This window comes from Rhinatrema bivittatum, chromosome 9, assembly GCF_901001135.1.
Source record: "Rhinatrema bivittatum chromosome 9, aRhiBiv1.1, whole genome shotgun sequence".
NCBI classification, from domain to species: Eukaryota; Metazoa; Chordata; class Amphibia; order Gymnophiona; family Rhinatrematidae; genus Rhinatrema; species Rhinatrema bivittatum.
In genome coordinates this window covers 184,166,007-184,186,307 of record NC_042623.1, presented here as the reverse complement: position 1 = coordinate 184,186,307, position 20,301 = coordinate 184,166,007, and the positions used below count along the sequence as shown (strand labels likewise).

Sequence of the window (20,301 nt, the reverse complement as noted above, 5' to 3'; positions counted from 1 at the left end):
TTAATTTTATCTAGTGTCATCTGGATCTGAGCGTCTTAAAACAGAGATTTCACAAGACAGAAGAAACAATTCAGTTTCCCTGACAATGGCACAGGGACCTAATTTTGTACTCAAACTGAATCACATATCTTCTGTGAATAAACTCATTTTTGTCTCAGCAATTACGGAACACGGTGCTCGGTCCTTACTGAAGTGGGGATAAATATTCTCATCAGAGGTTTACAGCATGACATCTGGATTAATTCTCCTCGACAATTTTGCATAATATGAAGCTGGCCAGGGGTTAGAAGACTGGTTTGCAATCAGTGCAGGGCATGCAAGGCACCTCCGTCCTCTTGACTCTTTACACTTTTTGGCAGGTCTTGTAAATCACGTCAAGGCCAACTGTGGCCAAGATTGGTGCCAACTTAGTAAAAAATTATTCAGGTAGGCTCTGAAAAATTCAACCAGGGCAAAACTGCACCCCTGAGCCTACCCTTGGGTTTTCTTTCTGGCTCCGATGTGCAAAATGAACAGCCTCTGCCACTGTAGGTGACCCAGAGGAAGACTTGGGAAAATAAGAGGTGTGGAGATACAGATGCAATATTAGAGAAACGAGCGATATCAATACTGCGTCTACCATGATAGAGCTGTGCACTGGAATGGAATTTTATTTTATTTTAAAGAAAATAAAGACATCGAGCCCACGTTTCCTTCATGACCTAATGTCCAGTAAGTGGAGTGCTAGTCTTGAGCTGAGTCTCCTTCAAGCTTCAAAGCTTTTTCATGATTCATCACGTGGCACGTTTATGCTCCCTATACGTGGCACCCGGCAATGCTCATTATAAAGCAAAACTGCCAAGGTCAGGGCTCAGCAGTCACACACCCAAGGCAGCACGGTCTCTCTTTCTGCCTCTGTGATCAAAATTAGGTCAGGGGTTAACCCTAAGCAACACCTTGTCAGACGTGACACGTGTTGCAAAGTCTAATCATCACAAGACATTTATTGTTTGATTTGATTTGCATCTCGCTTCTGAGGCACTGCAAAGCGGATTACATTCAGGTACTGTTGATACCTTTCCTATTCCCACTGGCAGGGGCAAACAAATAATTTCTGATACTTTAAAAACAAAAGAAGAAGGAAGCAGGTTTTACTTAAGAGACACCCATGCAATAACATTATTGTCGAGCAAGTTGTTCAGGAACTCAATAACTTTCATCAGAGGTACCAGCAGATTGTGTAAAGCACCCAGAACAATCTGGCTGGCTCGCTTGGGGCTTCCAGCTTATATCAGGCTGCCGTGCCATGAGCCTTCATGCACACTCCTGGAGCTTTTTCCTCTATTTTATCTCCCCCTCCTTAGTTATTTAAACCAGTTCTCCACTGAGGACCAAGCGCCAGGGCTCCTGCTACCACGAGCCCCTATGTCCAGTCATTATGTGAAGACTCAGATTCCCTCTCCCCCATATCAGGAGCTATAAACGCTGCTTCCACAACATCCCCAAACTCCTGTTGGCATAGGGAGCAGAAGGCCCGAGGAATTGAACCCAGGTCCTCTCATGGTAGAACAGTGCTGCCACAAACCTAGCCCAGAATTCTGCAATCTACAAAAACGTAAGTAAAATGTAACTAAAAAATGCTTCTATCTACAAAGTCCCTAAGAGAAACATAGTTTTTCAGAGTAACCAGTAGATACAAATTGCCCTGATTTTCATATATACACGATCCACTACGGCTGCCCTTGGGCAAAGGGGGGTTCAAATAGGGGCAACCATCTTGGACCCTGTCCTTCAGGGGGCCCCACACCACCATGGTAGCCCCATCCCCAACACTAAAATTTCAGTATTCCAGAGCCCCACTGTGGTTGATTTGCCATGGGCCCTGAGAACATAAGAACATGCCCTACTGGGTCAGACCAAGGGTCCATCAAGCCCAGCATCCTGTTTCCAACAGTGGCCAAACCAGGCCACAAGTACCTGGCAAGTACCCAAACACTAAGTCTATTCCATGTAACCATTGCTAATGTCAGTGGCTATTCTCTAAGTGAACTTAATAGCAGGTAATGGACTTCTCCTCCAAGAACTTAGCCAATCCTTTTTTAAACACAGCTATACTAACTGCACTAACCACATCCTCTGGCAACAAATTCCAGAGTTTAATTGTGCGTTGAGTGAAAAAGAACTTTCTCTGATTAGTTTTAAATGTGCCCCATGCTAACTTCATGGAGTGCCCCCTAGTCTTTCTATTCTCTGAAAGAGTAAATAACTGATTCACATCTACCCGTTCTAGACCTCTCATGATTTTAAACACCTCTATCATATCCCCCCTCAGCCATCTCTTCTCCAAGCTGAAAAGTCCTATCCTCTTTAGTCTTTCCTCATAGGAGAGCTGTTCCATCCCCTTTATCATTTTGGTCGCCCTTCTCTGTACTTCTCCATCGCAACTATATATTTTTTGAGATTCAGAGACCAGAAATGTACACAGTATTCAAGGTGCGGTCTCACCATAGAGCGATACAGAGGCATTATGACATTTTCTGTTTTATTCACTGTTCCCTTCCTAATAATTTCTAACATTGTTTGCTTTTTTGACTGCCGCAGCACACTGAGCTGACGATTTCAATGTATTATCCACTATGACGTCTAGATCTCTTTCTTGGGTGGTAGCTCCTAATATGGAACCTAACATCGTGAAACTATAGCATGGGTTATTTTTCCCTATATGCATCACCTTGCACTTATCCACATTAAATTTCATCTGCCATTTGGATGCCCAATTTTCCAGTCTCACAAGGTCCTCCTGCAATTTATCACAATCTGCTTGTGATTTAACACTGAATAATTTTGTATCATCTGCAAATTTGATTACCTTACTCGTCGTATTCCTTTCCAGATCATTTATAAATATATTGAAAGGCACCGGTCCAAGTACAGATCCCTGAGGCACTCCACTGTTTACCCTTTTCCTCTGAGAAAATTGTCCATTTAATATTTTAGCCCATCTGAAAATCCAAATACACTACATCTACTGGTTCACCTTTATCTACATGTTTATTAATTCTTTCAAAAAAGTGAAGCAGATTTGTGAGGCAAGACTTGCCTTGGGTAAAGCCATACTGACTTTGTTCCATTAAACCATGTCTTTCTATATGTTCTGTGATTTTGATCTTCAGAACACTTTCCACTATTTTTCCTGGCACTGAAGCCAGGCTAACTCGTCTGTAGTTTCCCGGATCGCCCCTGGAGCCCTTTTTAAATATTGGGGTTACATTAGCCACCCTCCAGTCTTCAGGTACAATGGATGATTTTAATGATAGGTTACTTATTTTTACTACTAGATCTGAAATTTCATTTGTGAGTTCCTTCAGAACCCTGGGGTGTATACCATCCGGTCCAGGTGATTTACTACTCTTCAGTTGTCAATGAGGCCTACCACAACTTCTAGGGTTATCGTGATTTGGTTCAGTTCATCTGAATCATTACCCATGAAAATCTTCTCCAGAACGGGGACTGAATTCTCCTTAAGTCAGTCTCTGAACCACTGTTTGAGCTATAGGATATCCCATGAATGGTCAGCTAAGATACCTTGAAAATTATATTTATTTGCAGCTTCAGTCTGGACTTGGTAACTACTTCTTTAGAAGGCAAACAGTCCACTATTATTTCACTGCCCAAAGCAGCTATCAATGAGATAAGAAGTAGAGATTTTAAGCAACTGAGGGATCTGACTGACTATTTCTTAAAGTTTTATAATAATAATAATAGACATGAACTAATACAAATTTCCTTATCTCTAAAAAGAGTTCTCCAGAGACAGCAGGATGAATTAGCCATTATGTGTGGGTGATATCTGGTGGAGTCGACAGGGACTCAGCTCTCAAAGCTTGGTAAAACTTTACTGAGCATGTGTGGGAGTTCCAACATGCGCATGCTGCCTCTTGAGCTCCTAAATCTCTTTCAGAACTAATCTTCAGATTCTCCAGGGAGGTGGGCAGAAACTCATCTTATTGTTTATGAAGAACCCCGTTTATAGGTAAAAAAACTTGCTTTCTCTGTCAACCAGTAGACATGTAATATAATGTAATGTCAGCTTACTATACTCTTTTGCAAACAAACCCACACTTAATGCAAATTACAGTGGGCCTAACACAAACTACAGAATATAAATCATCAAATACATCATCATAAAAATACAACAAAATGAATTATCCATTTCGTTTGGGGAGTCTCAAGCTGAGGGTTACATAGTAGAAGAACTTTCTTAAAGATAAACCAACTGGATAATGGATTACAGGGAAAACATACTGTGCAGAACTACTTGACCAAAGTTACTGCCACTTTGGGAGATGCCATCTATTAGCCAATGGACAGAATTAATTTGGCATTGCCATTCACAACCTATTAGCATCAAAGAGTACAAACAGTTGAGAAGCATGACAATAAGGTTGAGTCCTCTTTAGATAATATGCCAGAGCTCTCTTATAGTCCAAGGAGTGAAAAGCCCATTCTCCTTTGTGTGCATGTAATCCTGGAAAGATTGTAGGTAGCATAACGGCTTGATTAATGTGAAATGGAAATAGCTCTTTCGGAAGAAATGGGAAACATTCAAATAACCACCCTATTGTGAAAAAATTGCATTTATGATAAATATGAAATCAAAGCCTATAGCTCATGCTGAAATTACGGCCATGAGCAACAATTTCCTGACAAAAAAAAACCTCAAGTACACTAACTCAAGAGGTTAGAAAGGAGGCTTTGAGTTGAGCTAGGACTACATTGAGAGGTTGATTTTAAAACGAGCGAGCATGTGCCCTTACACGTGCATACCGGCACACAAGATTACGCTGGAATTTTAATTGTGTGCGCACTTAAAATGCACCAAAACACGCAAGTACTAAATATGCTCCTAATTTTAGCAGCTAGCGCATGTTTGTCTTTCATAGGATCGCCGCCTTTACACACGAATGTCAGCGAATTTTAAAAAACACTCACATGAGACATTCCCAGTTTGGCAATTAGTCCACCAGTTTGACCAGTTAATAGCGAGGTCTTTCAGATCTCTCTGGTTCTTCATCCTACATGCCACCCCAGTTGACCTGGACCCCTCACCCTGTTCTATAATTCCTATAATGAGATCTACAGACTTGCTCCTCCATTTAGGAGCAGCAGTAAGTTACATGGATATCTAGCAAACACATACTACAGTTTTCAGTTTTAAAATTCAGAGTTACATACACGTCTTGGCCCCGCTCCCATATTCCTTATGCACACGGGTATATACGCGTGTATTTTGCATCTGTTTAAAATCCTTGTTGCTCACCCGCTGCCCACATATGCGCGTATGTGAGCATTTTTACACAAGCAACGCTTTTAAAATAGATCTGTGAGTTTCCAAGGCATTGAAGTTTACTAACCAAAGGCTTAGAATGCTACGGTTCTTTCATGAATCTTGATACCTGAGAGTAGAGATTAGAGCCCCCTCTATTTGCTAGTGATATATTGCAATGGCACTAAGATGAAGTCTGACTGAAAAGGTACTAAGGAAAGGATGAAAGGAAAACAGATACTGAAGCAAGAACCTTGGGCCACATGAGAAGGAGTCCAGCCCTACGCCAAGTTGAAAACCTATTTGAAGCTATAGGATCTTCTGGTTAAAGATTTTATGGTAGAAATCAGAATATCTTCCACCTCTTTGGGAAAAAGAAAAGCAGAGACTACTACACATTCAACATCTCTGCAGTGAGGGCTAGTACTAGCAGATACAGGTGGCAGAGCCTGCCTTCCTTCTGTGATAAGAGTTGGAGACATTCCCAATGGAATCAGAGCCTGAAATGACAGATGGTCAAGATATGGATACCACACTTGCTGTGGCCAGGCTGGTATTAGGAAGATTATCCTCATTTTAATCCAAAGGACCTTTTCGATGGTCCTGGTGATGAGAAGGATCAGTGGGTATGCACAGAGAGGACAAACTCTCCAGTCTAGTGCAAAAACAGCGGGAGCTGATGTGTAGCTGCTCAGACACATAGATAAAAAATTCTAGATCTTTCTGTGGCCTTCTGAGGGGAACAGTTTGATCACTAGCTTGCAATACTCTGCTGTGGCAGTCTGCCAATGTGTTATGGATTCCTGAAAGGTAGGTCACCTGGAGATGATCATTGTGATGACTTGACCCTACCAGATATGGAAGGCATCCTGGTAGATAGCATAGGAGCCTGTACCTTCCTGCTTGTTTATGTAGAACATGGCCACTTGATGTGTGTCTGGATGAAGATTATCTTTCCCAAAAATGAGAAAGCCTTTAGAGCATAGTATATGGCTTACAGCTCCAGGTGGTTGATTTGTAGACAACTTTCCAATGGGCCATGATTCTTAGATCCTTGTCTCTCTGGTATGTGCCGCCCACCCTTTGGTGGAGGTATCATTAGATATAATCACTTGATGCAGCAGAATGTGCAATGATAGGCCCACCTTCCATCCATGCTCTCATCTCAGGTATCACAAAGATTTGGTGGAATAACAACTGATAGAGTTGATCCCATTGGTTTTGAAGATCCTACTCAAGGCCGCAGATGAGTCAGAGGAACCACATCCACTGCAGTAGCCATGTTTCTGAGGATGACCAGGACTGACTTTGTTGATACTGTCTAGATGAAGAAAAGACCCTATCGGGCTCCTCAGAAATGCTTCTTTTTTGAAAGGGATCTAACACTGTAACCTGAAGCGTTTGAGCCAGAGCCAGGTTTGAATTGGCACGCTTGACCAGGAAACCCAGAGACTAAGGGTTATGTATAATTTTCTTGAGGGACTCTAGAACTCCTGACAGGGATGAATACATCATCAGTTAATCATCCAGGTATGGAAACATGCATACTTTCTGCCAACGAAGTTGTGCCACCACTGTTTCAAGGCATGTTGTAAACACACTTGGGGGTCACAAGGCAATTTGTGAACACCTGTAGGTCTGCAAGGCAATTTAACATTTTTGGGGCCACAGAGAGGCTGTGGGGGAGCACCTTGTGTATCCTTCACCATTAACCTAAGGAAGTTCTGACTGGCAGAGTGAATTGGGGATTTGCACATAAGCGCTGTTCAGATCCAGAGCACATATCCAACCCCTTGGTTGAATGAAAGGGAGAATTATCTGTTTTAAGAATGTTTATGCTGCTTGAATGGTATGTAAATTTATGATGTGTTTTAAATTTTTTTTAATGTTTTTGTTATGTATTTGTGATTTTTGTGCATTTATGGTCGGTTATTTTATCATCTGTACTGATCAAATGTATTTGGATGCCGTGGAATACAAGAATCGTAAATATACATATGTCTTGAAACTCTCCTATACCAATAACTTGTTCAGTCTCCACAATTCCAGTATATGTCTTAGAAATACATTCACTCCCCCACCCCCTGACATTTTGGGAATCAGGAAATACTTGACCACACACTTGAAGAGGGACAAGTTTGACAGCCTTCTGCTGAAAGATCATTGAGTCGGAGAGGGTAAGAGAAGCAAGCAATATCCATTGTCCACAATTTTTAGGGCCCACTGGTCTTTGGAGGTATAGAACTATTTCAGAAGAAGGTCTGAACCATTCCCAAAATGGTCAAAACCTGGACCTGGACTTCAGCTGATTCTGCTACAGAGTTTTTTGCCCAAACACCTTTCCTTTTGTTGACTTTGATTGAGAGTTGCTGAAGAGTGGGAGCTTGAAGACCCTGAAAAGCATGTTGATTTGTATTAGAAAGGTGGTTAAGCAAATGATAAACTATATTAAGGGGTGTCTATGGAACAATGGATGCTTGTAGGGAAAATACTTATGTCGGATGGGGGCTGGTTGTTTCCCTGCTGCAGCTGATGGCAATTGCAAGGTGGATTGATATTCTTTAATCAGAGCAACTGTCTTTTGAATTTTGTTACCAAATAAATTTTCTTCCCCTGTGCAAGACACATGATTAACTAGATATACCAGGCTAGAATTTAACCAGATAAGGGCTGAATATAGCTGGGTAAGCCATTTAAATGGATAAATATTACTTTATCCATCTAAATGGCTTTTGAATATGGACCGCCAAATGGTTATTTTTAAGACATTACAGGATAATGGTAAGCCTTAATCTATATTCCAACTCAGGCCTTGCAGTCAGCTGACCAATGGAAACTGGTTGTTCCAGCAGTGAAAGAATATCTGTTATAATTAGCTCGATCTGGAGCCTTTTCATGTGCAGGGTCCCTGCTGTGGAATTGTTTTCTGTTGGCTCTTAGACTTGAATCTGACTTGTTGAATTTTAGGACGTGGCTCTAATAAAGCATTTTCCTCTGTTCCCAATGGATTTAAGTAGTGATAGGGAAACATTTACAGTTTGCCATAAGAACCAATAAAGAGCACTGATATCTTTGTATTTCGCTGATTTTGTGTGTTAGTAAAGCATAGATTGTTATATGTTTTATGTTTTTATCATGTAATTCACTTTGCACAATGTAATTGAAAAAAGAAGAATATAAGTGTTTTAAGTAAATAAAATAAAGATGATGATCATGTGAGAGGCATGATCACAGTCACACGAGTTGATTTCCTATAGAAACAGCCTAAGTCCTGGCCACTGAATCAAAAGTGGTTCTCACATTCCTCCAAGTCCTCCAGTGCTCAGCAGAAGTCCACCAGCTCTGGAACAATCGAATTGATCAAAGGCTTTAGCTTTTGCATCCATTTGTGCAGATACTGCACAGTGTAGAGCTGGTGAGCTGCAATCCAGGCATTCAGCATGGACCCCTGAAAATCCTCTCTCTCCAAACTTGTCCAACGCCTTTGGGTCCTTCCCAGGAGGCATACAGGAGTGATCACGTGTACTTTGAAAGTTTTAGCAGTGATTCCAGCACTACCAAGTGGTGGCGTAGGTGGATAACCACAAAACCTAAGGAAGTTTGGACCTTGTATTTTAACTCCAGTTTATGGGTCACTAGCAGGCATGCCATCGATATCTGCTACATCCTCATCTAGAGATCCTGCAGAACAGTGTGAACGGTACAGCTGCAGAATCCACAGGAGGTTGAAGGAGCTGAAGATCTCTGTTATTTGGTCCTTTCCTTTGTTGACATTGAAGAACAGCAACTTTGTCAGCTTATCCAAGAACATGGATTAGCAGAGATCCTGCAGAGAAGTTTGCATGAGCTAGTCAGGCCGGGAATCTGAAGGAATTCCCATACAATCTTCTTCCTTTTGGGACCATTGGGGAACACTAAGCCACAACTCCGAAGAGGATAAGGCAAATGAGAAGGAGACTTCTTGCTGCTCTGAGGAGGAAACAACATCTGGTAAGAACTCAGAATGGACAGAGTCCACTTCATCAGATTAGGTCATCTTTGATATTATTTTTACCTTTTTACAGTATTGTTTTATACATTGTTTTAAGTCTTAATGTGCTTTCTGTGCTGTAATTACTGGAATCCACAATAAGCGGGGGTTATCGGAATCTGTAGTCTGTAAGATAAATAAATAAAATCCCTTTCTGACTCGAGGGGTCTCCCCTGGATGAGAATAAACCACCAACTCAGAGAGTGGACTTTCTCCTAACTCCAAAAGCTCTTATGGACAGAAACACACTGATGTGGGGATCTTGGACAGCCCCATTATGTGGGATAACGTCCTCCATCATGGCTCCAATTTCCCCTCTCTGGTCTCCAGGAATTAAAGAGGCAAAAAAAAATTCTTCACTATCTCTGTCAGCTGGGTTCCCACGGGCTGGAGAACCCTTTGTGCTAGAGTTGGAGGAGAGACATCCTGTTCAAAAATCCAGATCAGTTCATCATCTCTAAGGGCAGTCTGTATGGCAACGGAGGAACTCTGGGCTGTGTCAGCTGCAGCAGAAGTAGATTCCGTTGAAACTTCCCTGTGAATGACATCCTGATCTATGGACGGCATCAACTGTGCCTTCCACTGCACCCTAACCTCAAACAGTGGGACTCCTGGTCTCATGTGCCAAAGCGCTCCACTATGATACAACCGATGGCACCTTGCAAGGACATGGATAGCACCCTGGTCTATCCCCAGGTTTGGGTAAAACAAATGACTTGGTACCATGGCAATCTTCTGTGCTATAAAGGATGAAGCATCCTACACAGATGAGACTCTCCCCCTCCTTGGCATTGAGGCAAACAGTCTCTCTCAATGCCCTGTGGAGATAGCGCCAACTTTTTCTTCAACTCAGAAGGGAAGGGTCCCAAAGAGTGTCCTTCATGTTATTTGGTTGCTCTACTTGCTGCAGGCTTCTGTACCATGCACAACCTCTGGCAGATATGGGTACTGGCACAACAGGCAAGACAGATTTCCTGTGCACACAGGATCTATATGGGGAGGATTCCCACCTCTACTCCCTGTATCAACCAACGTCACCTCATTTCTTGATGAGCAGCTGCGCCACTATGTGGCCCTGCATCGAGGCTTGGAGCTCTTACCTGTTCTGCGCCCTCCTCAAAGTCTTTTATCTTCCCAGTGCAATGCTGACAAGCCTTAGGGGATATCGGACCACAACTGTAGCAGTTGAAGTCATGGCCCAGGTTCCAGGCCCAGGCTGAGTTAGCAGTGTGTTTATTTGTAATAGACATCTGGTGTCCGTAGATACAAGCCTGGAGGCTGCTAAGCATGGCCTTCTTGGACTCCATGCTCATATTTCATTTTTCTTTAGAATTGAAAAGCTCTGTTCAGGGCTGCCGAAGCAGCAATAGGAAAACAGAAAAGCAACGAGGCAGCAACAAGGCACAAGACCAAAAGTTGAAAAAATGTGAGAGAGAATGGGACACGTCAGTGCGATAGCTTGGACGAAGAAAGACCGAGGGACTCACCAGGGAACATCTGCGTGGGAATTTTCACGCATGTTCAGTGTAATCTTTACTGAGCTCTGACAGCTGTCCGTATCAGCGCCATCAGATGACATCACGCATGCATAATGGCTAATTCATGCCTGCATATCACCGAAGAACAATTAGATGGCTCTTTTTCCCTTTACATGAAATATGAACAGAATGCAATAAAATAAGCAGAAAACAAAAAAAAGCCTTCTTTCCTAAATGCCACAATAAGGAAGCATCTTTTTTCTTGATCCCCAACTCTCGTTTAAGATATATGAATGACTCCTAATGCCAGGGAGCAGGGCAAGAGCAAGAGGGAAGAGCTGAGAAATTAAATAATAGAGCTGAGATTCCTCCAGGTGTCTAGAGAAACGCATGCTTGGTTGGTATCCTGTAATACCCACAGCTTCCCACAGGTGCCAACCTCGACTCAGTCACACTCTGCAATCTGCCTGTGAACTGGAATGCTCCTTGCAGTAGTGGACGTTGCCTGATCAATCAGCTGATGTGCACAAAGAGCCGATAACAAAGCCACTTCAGCAGCAGGTTTAAAGGTTCTTGTTTTTCCCTGTCACCTAGTAAAACTTGTAAAAAGGGAAAGTAGCATGAGGCAACACTGTTTTGTCACTTGAGTCCATCTGTCATCTCCCTTGTTTTGACACCTCCTCCAAAGGCAGAGATTTAAAAAAAAACACAGACACAGCTACAAACTCTTTTCATGCCCTGACGCTTATTGGCACACTTTAGAACCTTACTTGTTACTCCCTGCATTACTAGTGCAGGATATTTTGCCTGGGGAATGACTGCGCTTGTGCAGATGCCTACACTGGGGGGGGGAAATAAAGAATTGGAATACAGCTCCCTTCTTAACAAAGGGCCAGCAAGAGATAAGATGGCTCGGTGCAGTGACATGCCACTTAGCGCAATGCCAAGCCCAGGTATGTATTGTGATACCACTATTCCTAACACTATGAAACCCAGGAAAGTTACTAATGAAATGGGTTTGCTAGAAACTAAAACTTGAGGCCTGACTGAAATCAATGGGACAGACAGGTTCAGGGCTTGTTATAGTCTCCCTCCTTCTCGCTTCCAACCAATTACTTGTTGCACTTAAACTATATAGAGCTACATCTCTGAAGAGGATGCTAGATAAATGAAAGCTGAAGGGTAGAAACCCCAAGCCCTGTTGGAAGCAGAAATCTCAGAAAATACAAACAACTCAGGTCACACCAGTCTAATAGTTAAGATATGCAGGAAATGCGTAAATAAGGTCTGTACAACTTACTTGTTGCTATCTCTGTACTGATAGATGTAACAGCCCTGAGGCATCCCACTTTCCTTATCCAGTGTAAATGAGAGTTTCAGCTGAGGAGAAAGAAAAGAGTGGCATGTTTATATGACTGATCCTTTCTGAAGGGCCTATGAATAAAAAAAACACAGTGTAAGGCCGCCTGCAAGGGTTTTTAGACATGCTGCGGAGCTCGGTTCACCTTCCTGCCCGCCATGCCCTCTTAGTTCTTTAAATGATTTGATCAATGTCAATTTTATTGGACTTGCATCACTATTTTATCACTTCAGATGAGTCAAGGACCAGATCAGAAACACCAGGAAAAAAAAAAAAAGAGCGTACAAGGCAAGGAAAAATTAGATGGTGGCAGATTGCTGATGAGCCAAGCAAACCACATCACAACAAAAAGTCGACTTAGCCACAGACCTGTATCAGGAGCCACTGTGGAGCAGAAAATGTTAGGGATTCAAAAGGAAGAGCAGAAAAGTATTCGTGCCTCAAGGCTGAGCACCCCAGCTCCACATGAGCACTCTTCCAGGACAGAGTTTGCTGGGGACCCACAATCGGGAACTTCTCTCCCAATTCCGAACCTATCGCCTGTACAGTAAGCTGGAGAAATCATTCCTACATGTCTCCCTCACACTAACATTGCCCGACATTTCTACAAGATGCAGCCATGCTAAGTTAAAGCTGGCTATCAATACCTGGGGCTCTGTAGAAGTAGGCACCTGACTAGTAGTCCCAGACGAACCATGCCAGAGGAATTATTGCATCACCAGGATTGCGATATCAATTCTGTCATAAAATAGACAACACCGTCGGAGTGCCCTTTAAACCTATTTCGCAGCTGGAACTCCAATATGAGACCGTCTCGGTCCGGATCCAACTAGTTATTGCCAGTGCCTGTTCACAATTCCTGACATTGCGATGCTCCAGTGTCTAAATAATGACATTGTCGGACTCAGCTGTAACAAGAATGGTTCTCCATATATATATATACCTCTCTGTCTAAACCTGTCTGCTGGGTGCCACTGGAGTTCTCCCGTGGCACCCCGAATTACAGCCCTGTAATCATTTCTATGCTGCTTGTTACGCTTCAGCATCATTCTCCACGCCTTTTTTACACAATCCTCAAAATTTTTGAAGGTATGGTCCCCTCCTGACGCAGCCCTGATGCGAAACACGGCCGTGTCGGGGTCCTTGTTTGTATGTTTAGAATTATGCAGAACTGATGTGTGCTTACTTATAAATAAAATCCTTTTGTTAATGGTTATTGTCCAGTGCATTGCTTGCTGCACATTAATTTCATGTTGTATAAAATAGATATGCCAGTGGCCTAACAGTTGCCAAGAAAATTGCTACAAGCCGAGCATGGCGTGTAATTATAATCATTGGTCTTTTCTTTTTTATGCAAATAAAATCACTTGTGTGGAGGAATCTTGTATCTTTCATTTTTTCTTTAAATATATATACAGAGAGAGAGAGAATAGAAGAATATCTGCAGAGAAGTTGTGCTCTTCCACAAACTGATCGTGCAAGCTTAGTGATGCAGTGAGCTGGAGGGATTCACCAGCTTCACCGGCTCACTGCATCACTAAGCTTGCAAGATCAGTTTGTGGAAGAGCGCAACTTCTCTGCAGATAAGTATTATTCTATTCACTCTCTATGTATATATATTTAAAGAAAAAATGAAAGATACAAGATTCCTCCACACAAGTGATTTTATTTGCATAAAAAAGAAAAGACCAATGATTATAATTACACGCCATAGCTGAAAGACATAAGATATACTGAATCCATGGTATAAATTATGATAGTCATCATTAAATATATTTGTGATACAAACAATTGACACCTGTTTATTCAGTGATTATTCTGGTTATTGGACAGTTTTTTCACTCATCTTTTGCCTGTTGATATGTTCTATATCCTAGTGAATTAAGACATGAGTAAAAACTGGGCACTGGACTTCAGCACACACTTTCTTTACTCACACTTGAAAAAAAAGTCAAAGGATATGCAGTAAATTAATAATATACTAATGCATCAGAAGTTAAAATAAAGTACATAAACCTAAAAATGTGTACAGAAAAAGGAAACGTGCACATAAAAACCATGGTTTAGGAACATTGTGTGTGCTGAAAACATGAGCTCTGCATGTAAGAATTTTGTCCCTAAACGTTGTATGCACAAAACATGTTTTATGCACAGAAATCCTGAACACAAGACTATGACAGGATGAACTCCAGGTTCAGTCTTATAGACTTACACTATCCCCGGATACGTTACTTCAGCTCTGACCAGAAGTTACATTTCCAACTTTAAGAAAACCTGAGTTTAACCTACGCACTTCTCTGTATTGGAGAGTAAGAGCTAATGCAGCGGAGTGCCTCAGGAATCTGTACTAGGACCCGTGCTTTTCAATATATTTATAAATGATCTGGAAAGGAATACAACGAGTGCTTACTTGGATAGCAGCTAGAATTTTAATGCTTCATTTTTAGCTAGAATGCAAAGGTTTCTTTTACAATGTTGTTAGTATATTTTAATGTAGTTTTATCTTAGTATAATTATGCATTTTATTGAATTCTAAAGTCTATTCATATTGTTGAAGCTGATGTTTTTGATTTTAGTATTTTAGCATTATTTGTTTAGCTATATTTTCTGATTGTGATTTTATTTTTTTAAGTTTATTTATTGGTAACAGATATGATGGAACCCCGAAATGTTAGTATATAAAAAATAATAAACTATAAACTAATCAAATTTGCAGATGATACAAAATTATTCAGAGTAGTTAAATCACAAGCAGATTGTGATAAATGGCAGGAAGACCATGTGAGATTGGAAAATTGGGCATCCAAAATGCAGATGAAATTTAATGTGGATAAGTGCAAGGTGATGCATATAGGGAAAAATAACCCATGCTATAGTTACACAATGTTAGGTTCCATATTAGAAGCTACAACCCAAGAAAGATATCTAGGCGTCAAAGTGGATAACACATTGAAATCGTCAGTTCAGTGTGCTGCGGCAGTGGAAAAAGCAAACAACCTGGCAAGTACCCAAAAACTAAGTCTATTCCATGTTACTGTTGCTAGTAATAGCAGTGGCTATTTTCTAATTCAACTTAATTAATAGCTGGTAATGGACTTCTCCTCCAAGAACTTATCCAAACCTTTTTTAAACCCAGTTACACTAACTGCACTAACCACATCCTCTGGCAACAAAATCCAGAGTTTAATTGTGCGTTGAGTGAAGAACTTTCTCCGATTAGTTTTAAATGTGCCACATGTTAACTTCATGGAATGCCCCCTAGTCCTTCTATTATCTGAAAGAGTAAATAACTGATTCACATCGGGAGGGACAATAGATTGCCCTCGCGGTGAAACATGTGACCGTGTCAGGGGACTTGTACTGTTTATAAGTTGCTTCCTTCATTCAAGATTGCGAAGTTCTGTATGACTAAATAAAGATTAAGACTTTTCTATAAAACTTGGTGTAAGGACAGATTCAGAGTTTACATGCTCTCATTCCTCTACTGTTAAGTAAAAGTCCTCTACTGTTAAGTAAAAGTGGTCCAGAGATAAGCCACTCAAGTTGCCATGGTTCTCACTTGATGAGCTTTGACAGAATCTGCAATCTGTGCGGCAACCAGAGCATAACAGTGTGCTACACAGTCCGTTAGCCAATTAGACAGAATTTGTTTGGCAACTGCCTCTCTCTACCTACTGGTATCAAAGGAAACAAGCTGAAAACATCTGTTCTTGGGTCCTGCTCTTTTCTCATCTCAATGGACATCATCACCACCAACCTATTCAGGAAGCGAGAATAACTGAGGTCTTCCAGAGAGGACATATGTTCCAGAGAGAAAAAGGTTGTGAAGGGAACCCTGTGGAGTTCTCCTTGCCCAACAATGAAGGGACACTTAACCAGGACCCTGAAGACAAAGGAGATTGAGGGGATAACTTCAATGATCTGATGGAGAGCGGACTGGAGAAACTCAGTATGGATAGAACCCATTTCATCTTCCTCCAACTCATGAGGAGACTTTCTGAGTCGAGCTCTGAAGCCCCCAAAAACTCACAGGGACCCTAAAGTATGGGAAAAACTCCTCCATCTTGGATAGCAGAGGCTCCTTCTCTCTAACTCAAAGCTTAATGAGGCAAAGAAATTCCTCATTAACTACGAAAGCTGGGCCCCCTAGTGGTTAAAGGAACCTTTGTGCTGGAGGAGACAACATATTCTCTTCTGAAACCCATATGGGCTCATGCTCACTGGGTGCTGTAACAACTAGTGGCATCAAATACAAACTCAGGGACACTGAGGCTGTAACTGTTGAAGCACCAGACTCTGACAAAAGGTGCGTCAGCTGCGCCGACACATCCTGTTGTCCTGTGCTTGGTATAATTGTTGATGCTGACAGGGATGGCCAAGGAAGACAGATGACTACTCCTCTACGCCGAAGCACTCTGCTCTAATGACACCAAAGGCGCTGTGTATCCATGCCATGGGGACAATCTCCTTCCTGGCATGCACCAGAATGCTCCTTGTTAATGACACAGACAGTACCGTGGATGGCACCAGGATGGGGACAGCCAAAAAGATTAAGTTGCTTGGTGCAATAAGGATCTTCTGTGCTAGGAAGAATGTGAATTCTTGCACCAAAGGATTTTGTTTCAGTGTTGAGGAGGGGTCCACCCAAGCAAGCCCTGCGCAAATAACTATCTTTGGCAGCCAGGGAGACGACCACAGCTGGGATCCTCACACCACTTACACTCTTCCTGGCACCCTCATCTAGCATTTTCTGCTTCTTGCCTCACTCATCCCCAGACCTGTGAGGAATATTGAAGCTGGTACCACAGTGGAAGGGAACCTTTTCCAACCTATGAGTGCGAGAAGAGACAAAGTCTCAGCATGAGTCTGATGTTTCTTATGGCGCCAGAAGCCTGAAAAAGCCCTGGCTCTGGAGAGAGGAGCAGCTCCGTGGCCTGCCCTCATGCCGAGGTTTTGATATCTTACCTGAAAAGCCCTGAACAATGTCTCTATCTTATAGGCATGGTACTGCTGTACCCATGGTGCCATCTGACTACAACTGAGACAATTCAAAGGATCATGGTCCAGGCTCAGGCAGCAGCAAGAGATCAAGTGGGTGTCTGTAATGAACGTGCCACACTCACATCCACAGGCCTTAAACCTAATTCAGGCGGGTTTCTTTGCCTTAGGCCTCCCCATTTCTTCTGCACTTCTAACCTCTTCTTTTCATTCTTTTCTTATGGATTGAATTTACAAGTTCTGTTTAGGGGCTGCCGAGACAGTGGCAAAAGAGGAGTTTGAAGACACAAACTTGAAGCCAAACGATAAGGCCCACAAAATTCAAGGTCAAAACACAGAGACTAGGAACACGTCCATGTGGTAGCTGTGACGAAAAATGACCAAGGGACTCACGAGGCAGCGTGTATGCGTGAAAACTCCCATACATGCTCAATAAGAGTTTTTCTGAGCTTTTGTCAGCACTGTCAGATGATGATAGCCACGCATAATGGCTGATTCATGCCTGCTTGTTGATGCAGAAACTATTAAACAAAAAATAAATCTTGGAACAGCTACCTCAGATGACGAAGGAAACTGGTCAAAGTAATACAGTGACAGGGAACATTAACAGTAGGTTCAGGTTATAAAAAAAGAGGTAGCAGCAGAAGGAATAAGGAGGTAATATTGCTAGGTCACTAGTCAGACCCCTCCCTTGATCCTGTGTCCACTTCTGGGGCTGTACCTTTTTAAGGACATGAAGAGGATGGAAGCAGCTCAGAGAAAGACCACAAAAATGGTACAAAGCCTGCAACACGAACCCTACAACATAAGTCTTGAAACACTCAAAATGTAAATGATGGAGGAAAGAAGGGAAAAGTATTTGAGAAGTTTCAATAAATCACAGGAAGGGGAAATGTTCCTTACGCAAAGAAATTTCAAAGACAGTATGAAGTTAGATGGAAGAAAATTCGGAGGGAACATGAAAAATATGACTTTACTGCAAGGGTGATAGACGCCTGGAATAATCTACCAACAGAAATGGCAGAAGGCAGCCATGCCTGGGACACATAGGGAGGGTCATTTTCAAAGCCCCTTCCATGGGTAAAATGGCCTTTTACAAACTTGCCCCCATGTAATTTTACCCCCAGTCACAAGAGGCATTCCAGGAGGTAGGGACAGGTTTGAACTTATGCATATACCTTTGCATATTCAAAAGTGTGCGCGCATTTTTCCTCAAAAAAATCCAAACTGTGGGCCCATATTAGCAGCTGTAACCGAATGTGGGTCATTCAGGTGGGACAGTTTTCAAAGGGAAAGCACTGCCATCTAGCCTGTGGTTAAATGACTATAAATCCATGCAGACAGCAAAACTACCCCCATGAAGGACAGCAAGAGGAACAGGCTAGGAAGGCTGCAGTATTACAAACAACTCAACTTTCATGAATAAAAGGAGTTAAATTAAAGACAGGATCTTGTATTCATTTCCCCAGGGTGGTAGAGCATGCAACACAAATTGCCTTGGACATTTTTGCACTAAAACAAAGAGAACTACCAGCAGCAGAATGCAAATCCACACCTGCCTCACCTGTCAGCAAATATATTCAACTACTACAACTACAATAATGTGAGCCATTCCGAGCCTTCCAGGGACATAAAAATAAACGGGGATAAACAAGTTGCTGGAAAGGCTCCTCTGGCTAAATCCCAGCACTTAAATTACCTCTGACAAAGTTGTTCAAAAACAGCCTGAATTCTCCTAATCAGTTTTAACCCCTATCACTCACTACTGTAGCTCTGTACCCCCTTAATGTTGAATTATGATGAAACATAACGGCAGGGGGAAAAAAACATATCGTCTATCCAGTCTGCCCATCCACACCAACGGCTCAGTGATTCCCTCTGTTTCTCCCATGAATTCAGACGCTGTCCTTGTCTCCACCACCTCCTCTGGGAGGCCGCTCCACGCATCCACCACCCTCTCTGTAAAAAAGTATTTCCTTCGATTCCTCCTGAGTCTCACCCTCATCCCATGAGCCCTCATTGCAGAGTCTCCTTTCCTGAGCATTGATACCGTGGAGGTATTTAAGTGCCGGTATCTCTCTTATCAGGCCTTTCCTCTAGGACGTACAGCGCCTTGCTAAAATAAATATATAAATAAAAAGTCTTCACATCCTTGTACATTTTCATTCTGCTGTCTAAAAAATACAAATCAAAATGCATTAAATAGGAGCTTGTTTTTCCACATACGCTACACTTTCATTGTGCAAGAACAAGTCTAGGAATATTCCAAAAGTAATTAAGAATAAAAACCCAAAAAGCCTCAAGTATGCAAGTCTTCACATCCTTTGTCAGAGCAACCCAAATGAGCTCAGATTCAAAACATTACCTTAACAAGGCCCATACTAAGTTAAATAGAGGCCACCTGTGTCCAGTCAAAGGAGCCGAGCAGATTCAAACACTCTTGGATGAAGAATCGAGCTGTTGTTGAATGAAGCAAATGTCATGCCCAACAAGAAGCTGGCGAAAGAACTCCGGGATGACGCTGGTCAAAGGTAGAGATTGGGGGAAGGCTATAAGAAAATTTCAATATTTTATTTATTTATTTATTTTGGGTTTTTATATACCGGCATTCGGGAACGCAGTCCCATCATGCTGGTTCACATAGAACAGGGGTGCATCAAAAACATAAACTAAGAACAGTGGTGCGGAAAATGCAGTTACATATAACAGGGAGATTGGAACTTGGCAGAGAAAGAAGAGAAAGGACAGGTTATTAATTCAAACATGTAAACAATAATGGAGATGGTTAATCATGGTGTAATTGGAGATAAGGATTGGCGAGGATGAGATATATTAGTTTGAGTCCGGGAATGCTTGTAAGAATATCCATGTCTTTAGTCTTTTTTTGAAGGTTGAGATGCATGTTTCCAGTCTGATGTTAGAGGGGATAGAGTTCCATAACGGTGGAATGGCTGTAGAGAATGCCCGATCTCTTAGCGTGATGTGTCTGGTGGATTTGGGCGGTGGTACCTGTAGTGATCCTTTGTATGCATCTCTTGTCGGTCTTGACGAGTTATGTAGTTGGAGAGGGATCTGTAGGTCAATGGGAGCCAGTAGATGGATATTTTTGTATGTGGTAAGAATGGCCTTG

At 42.1% G+C, this 20,301-nt stretch overlaps 1 protein-coding gene across 4 annotated transcripts in view; it reads right to left on the bottom strand.

The window, feature by feature from the left end:
* The window catches only part of DIS3L2 (DIS3 like 3'-5' exoribonuclease 2), a 432,959-nt gene that overhangs the window by 106,045 nt on the left and 306,613 nt on the right, over positions 1-20,301 (bottom strand). For all 4 annotated transcript variants that reach the window (XM_029615480.1, XM_029615481.1, XM_029615482.1 and 1 more), the window contains one exon: positions 12,114-12,193. In XM_029615480.1, the coding sequence (XP_029471340.1) occupies positions 12,114-12,193 (80 nt within the window). The remainder of the gene's footprint in view (positions 1-12,113; positions 12,194-20,301) is intronic.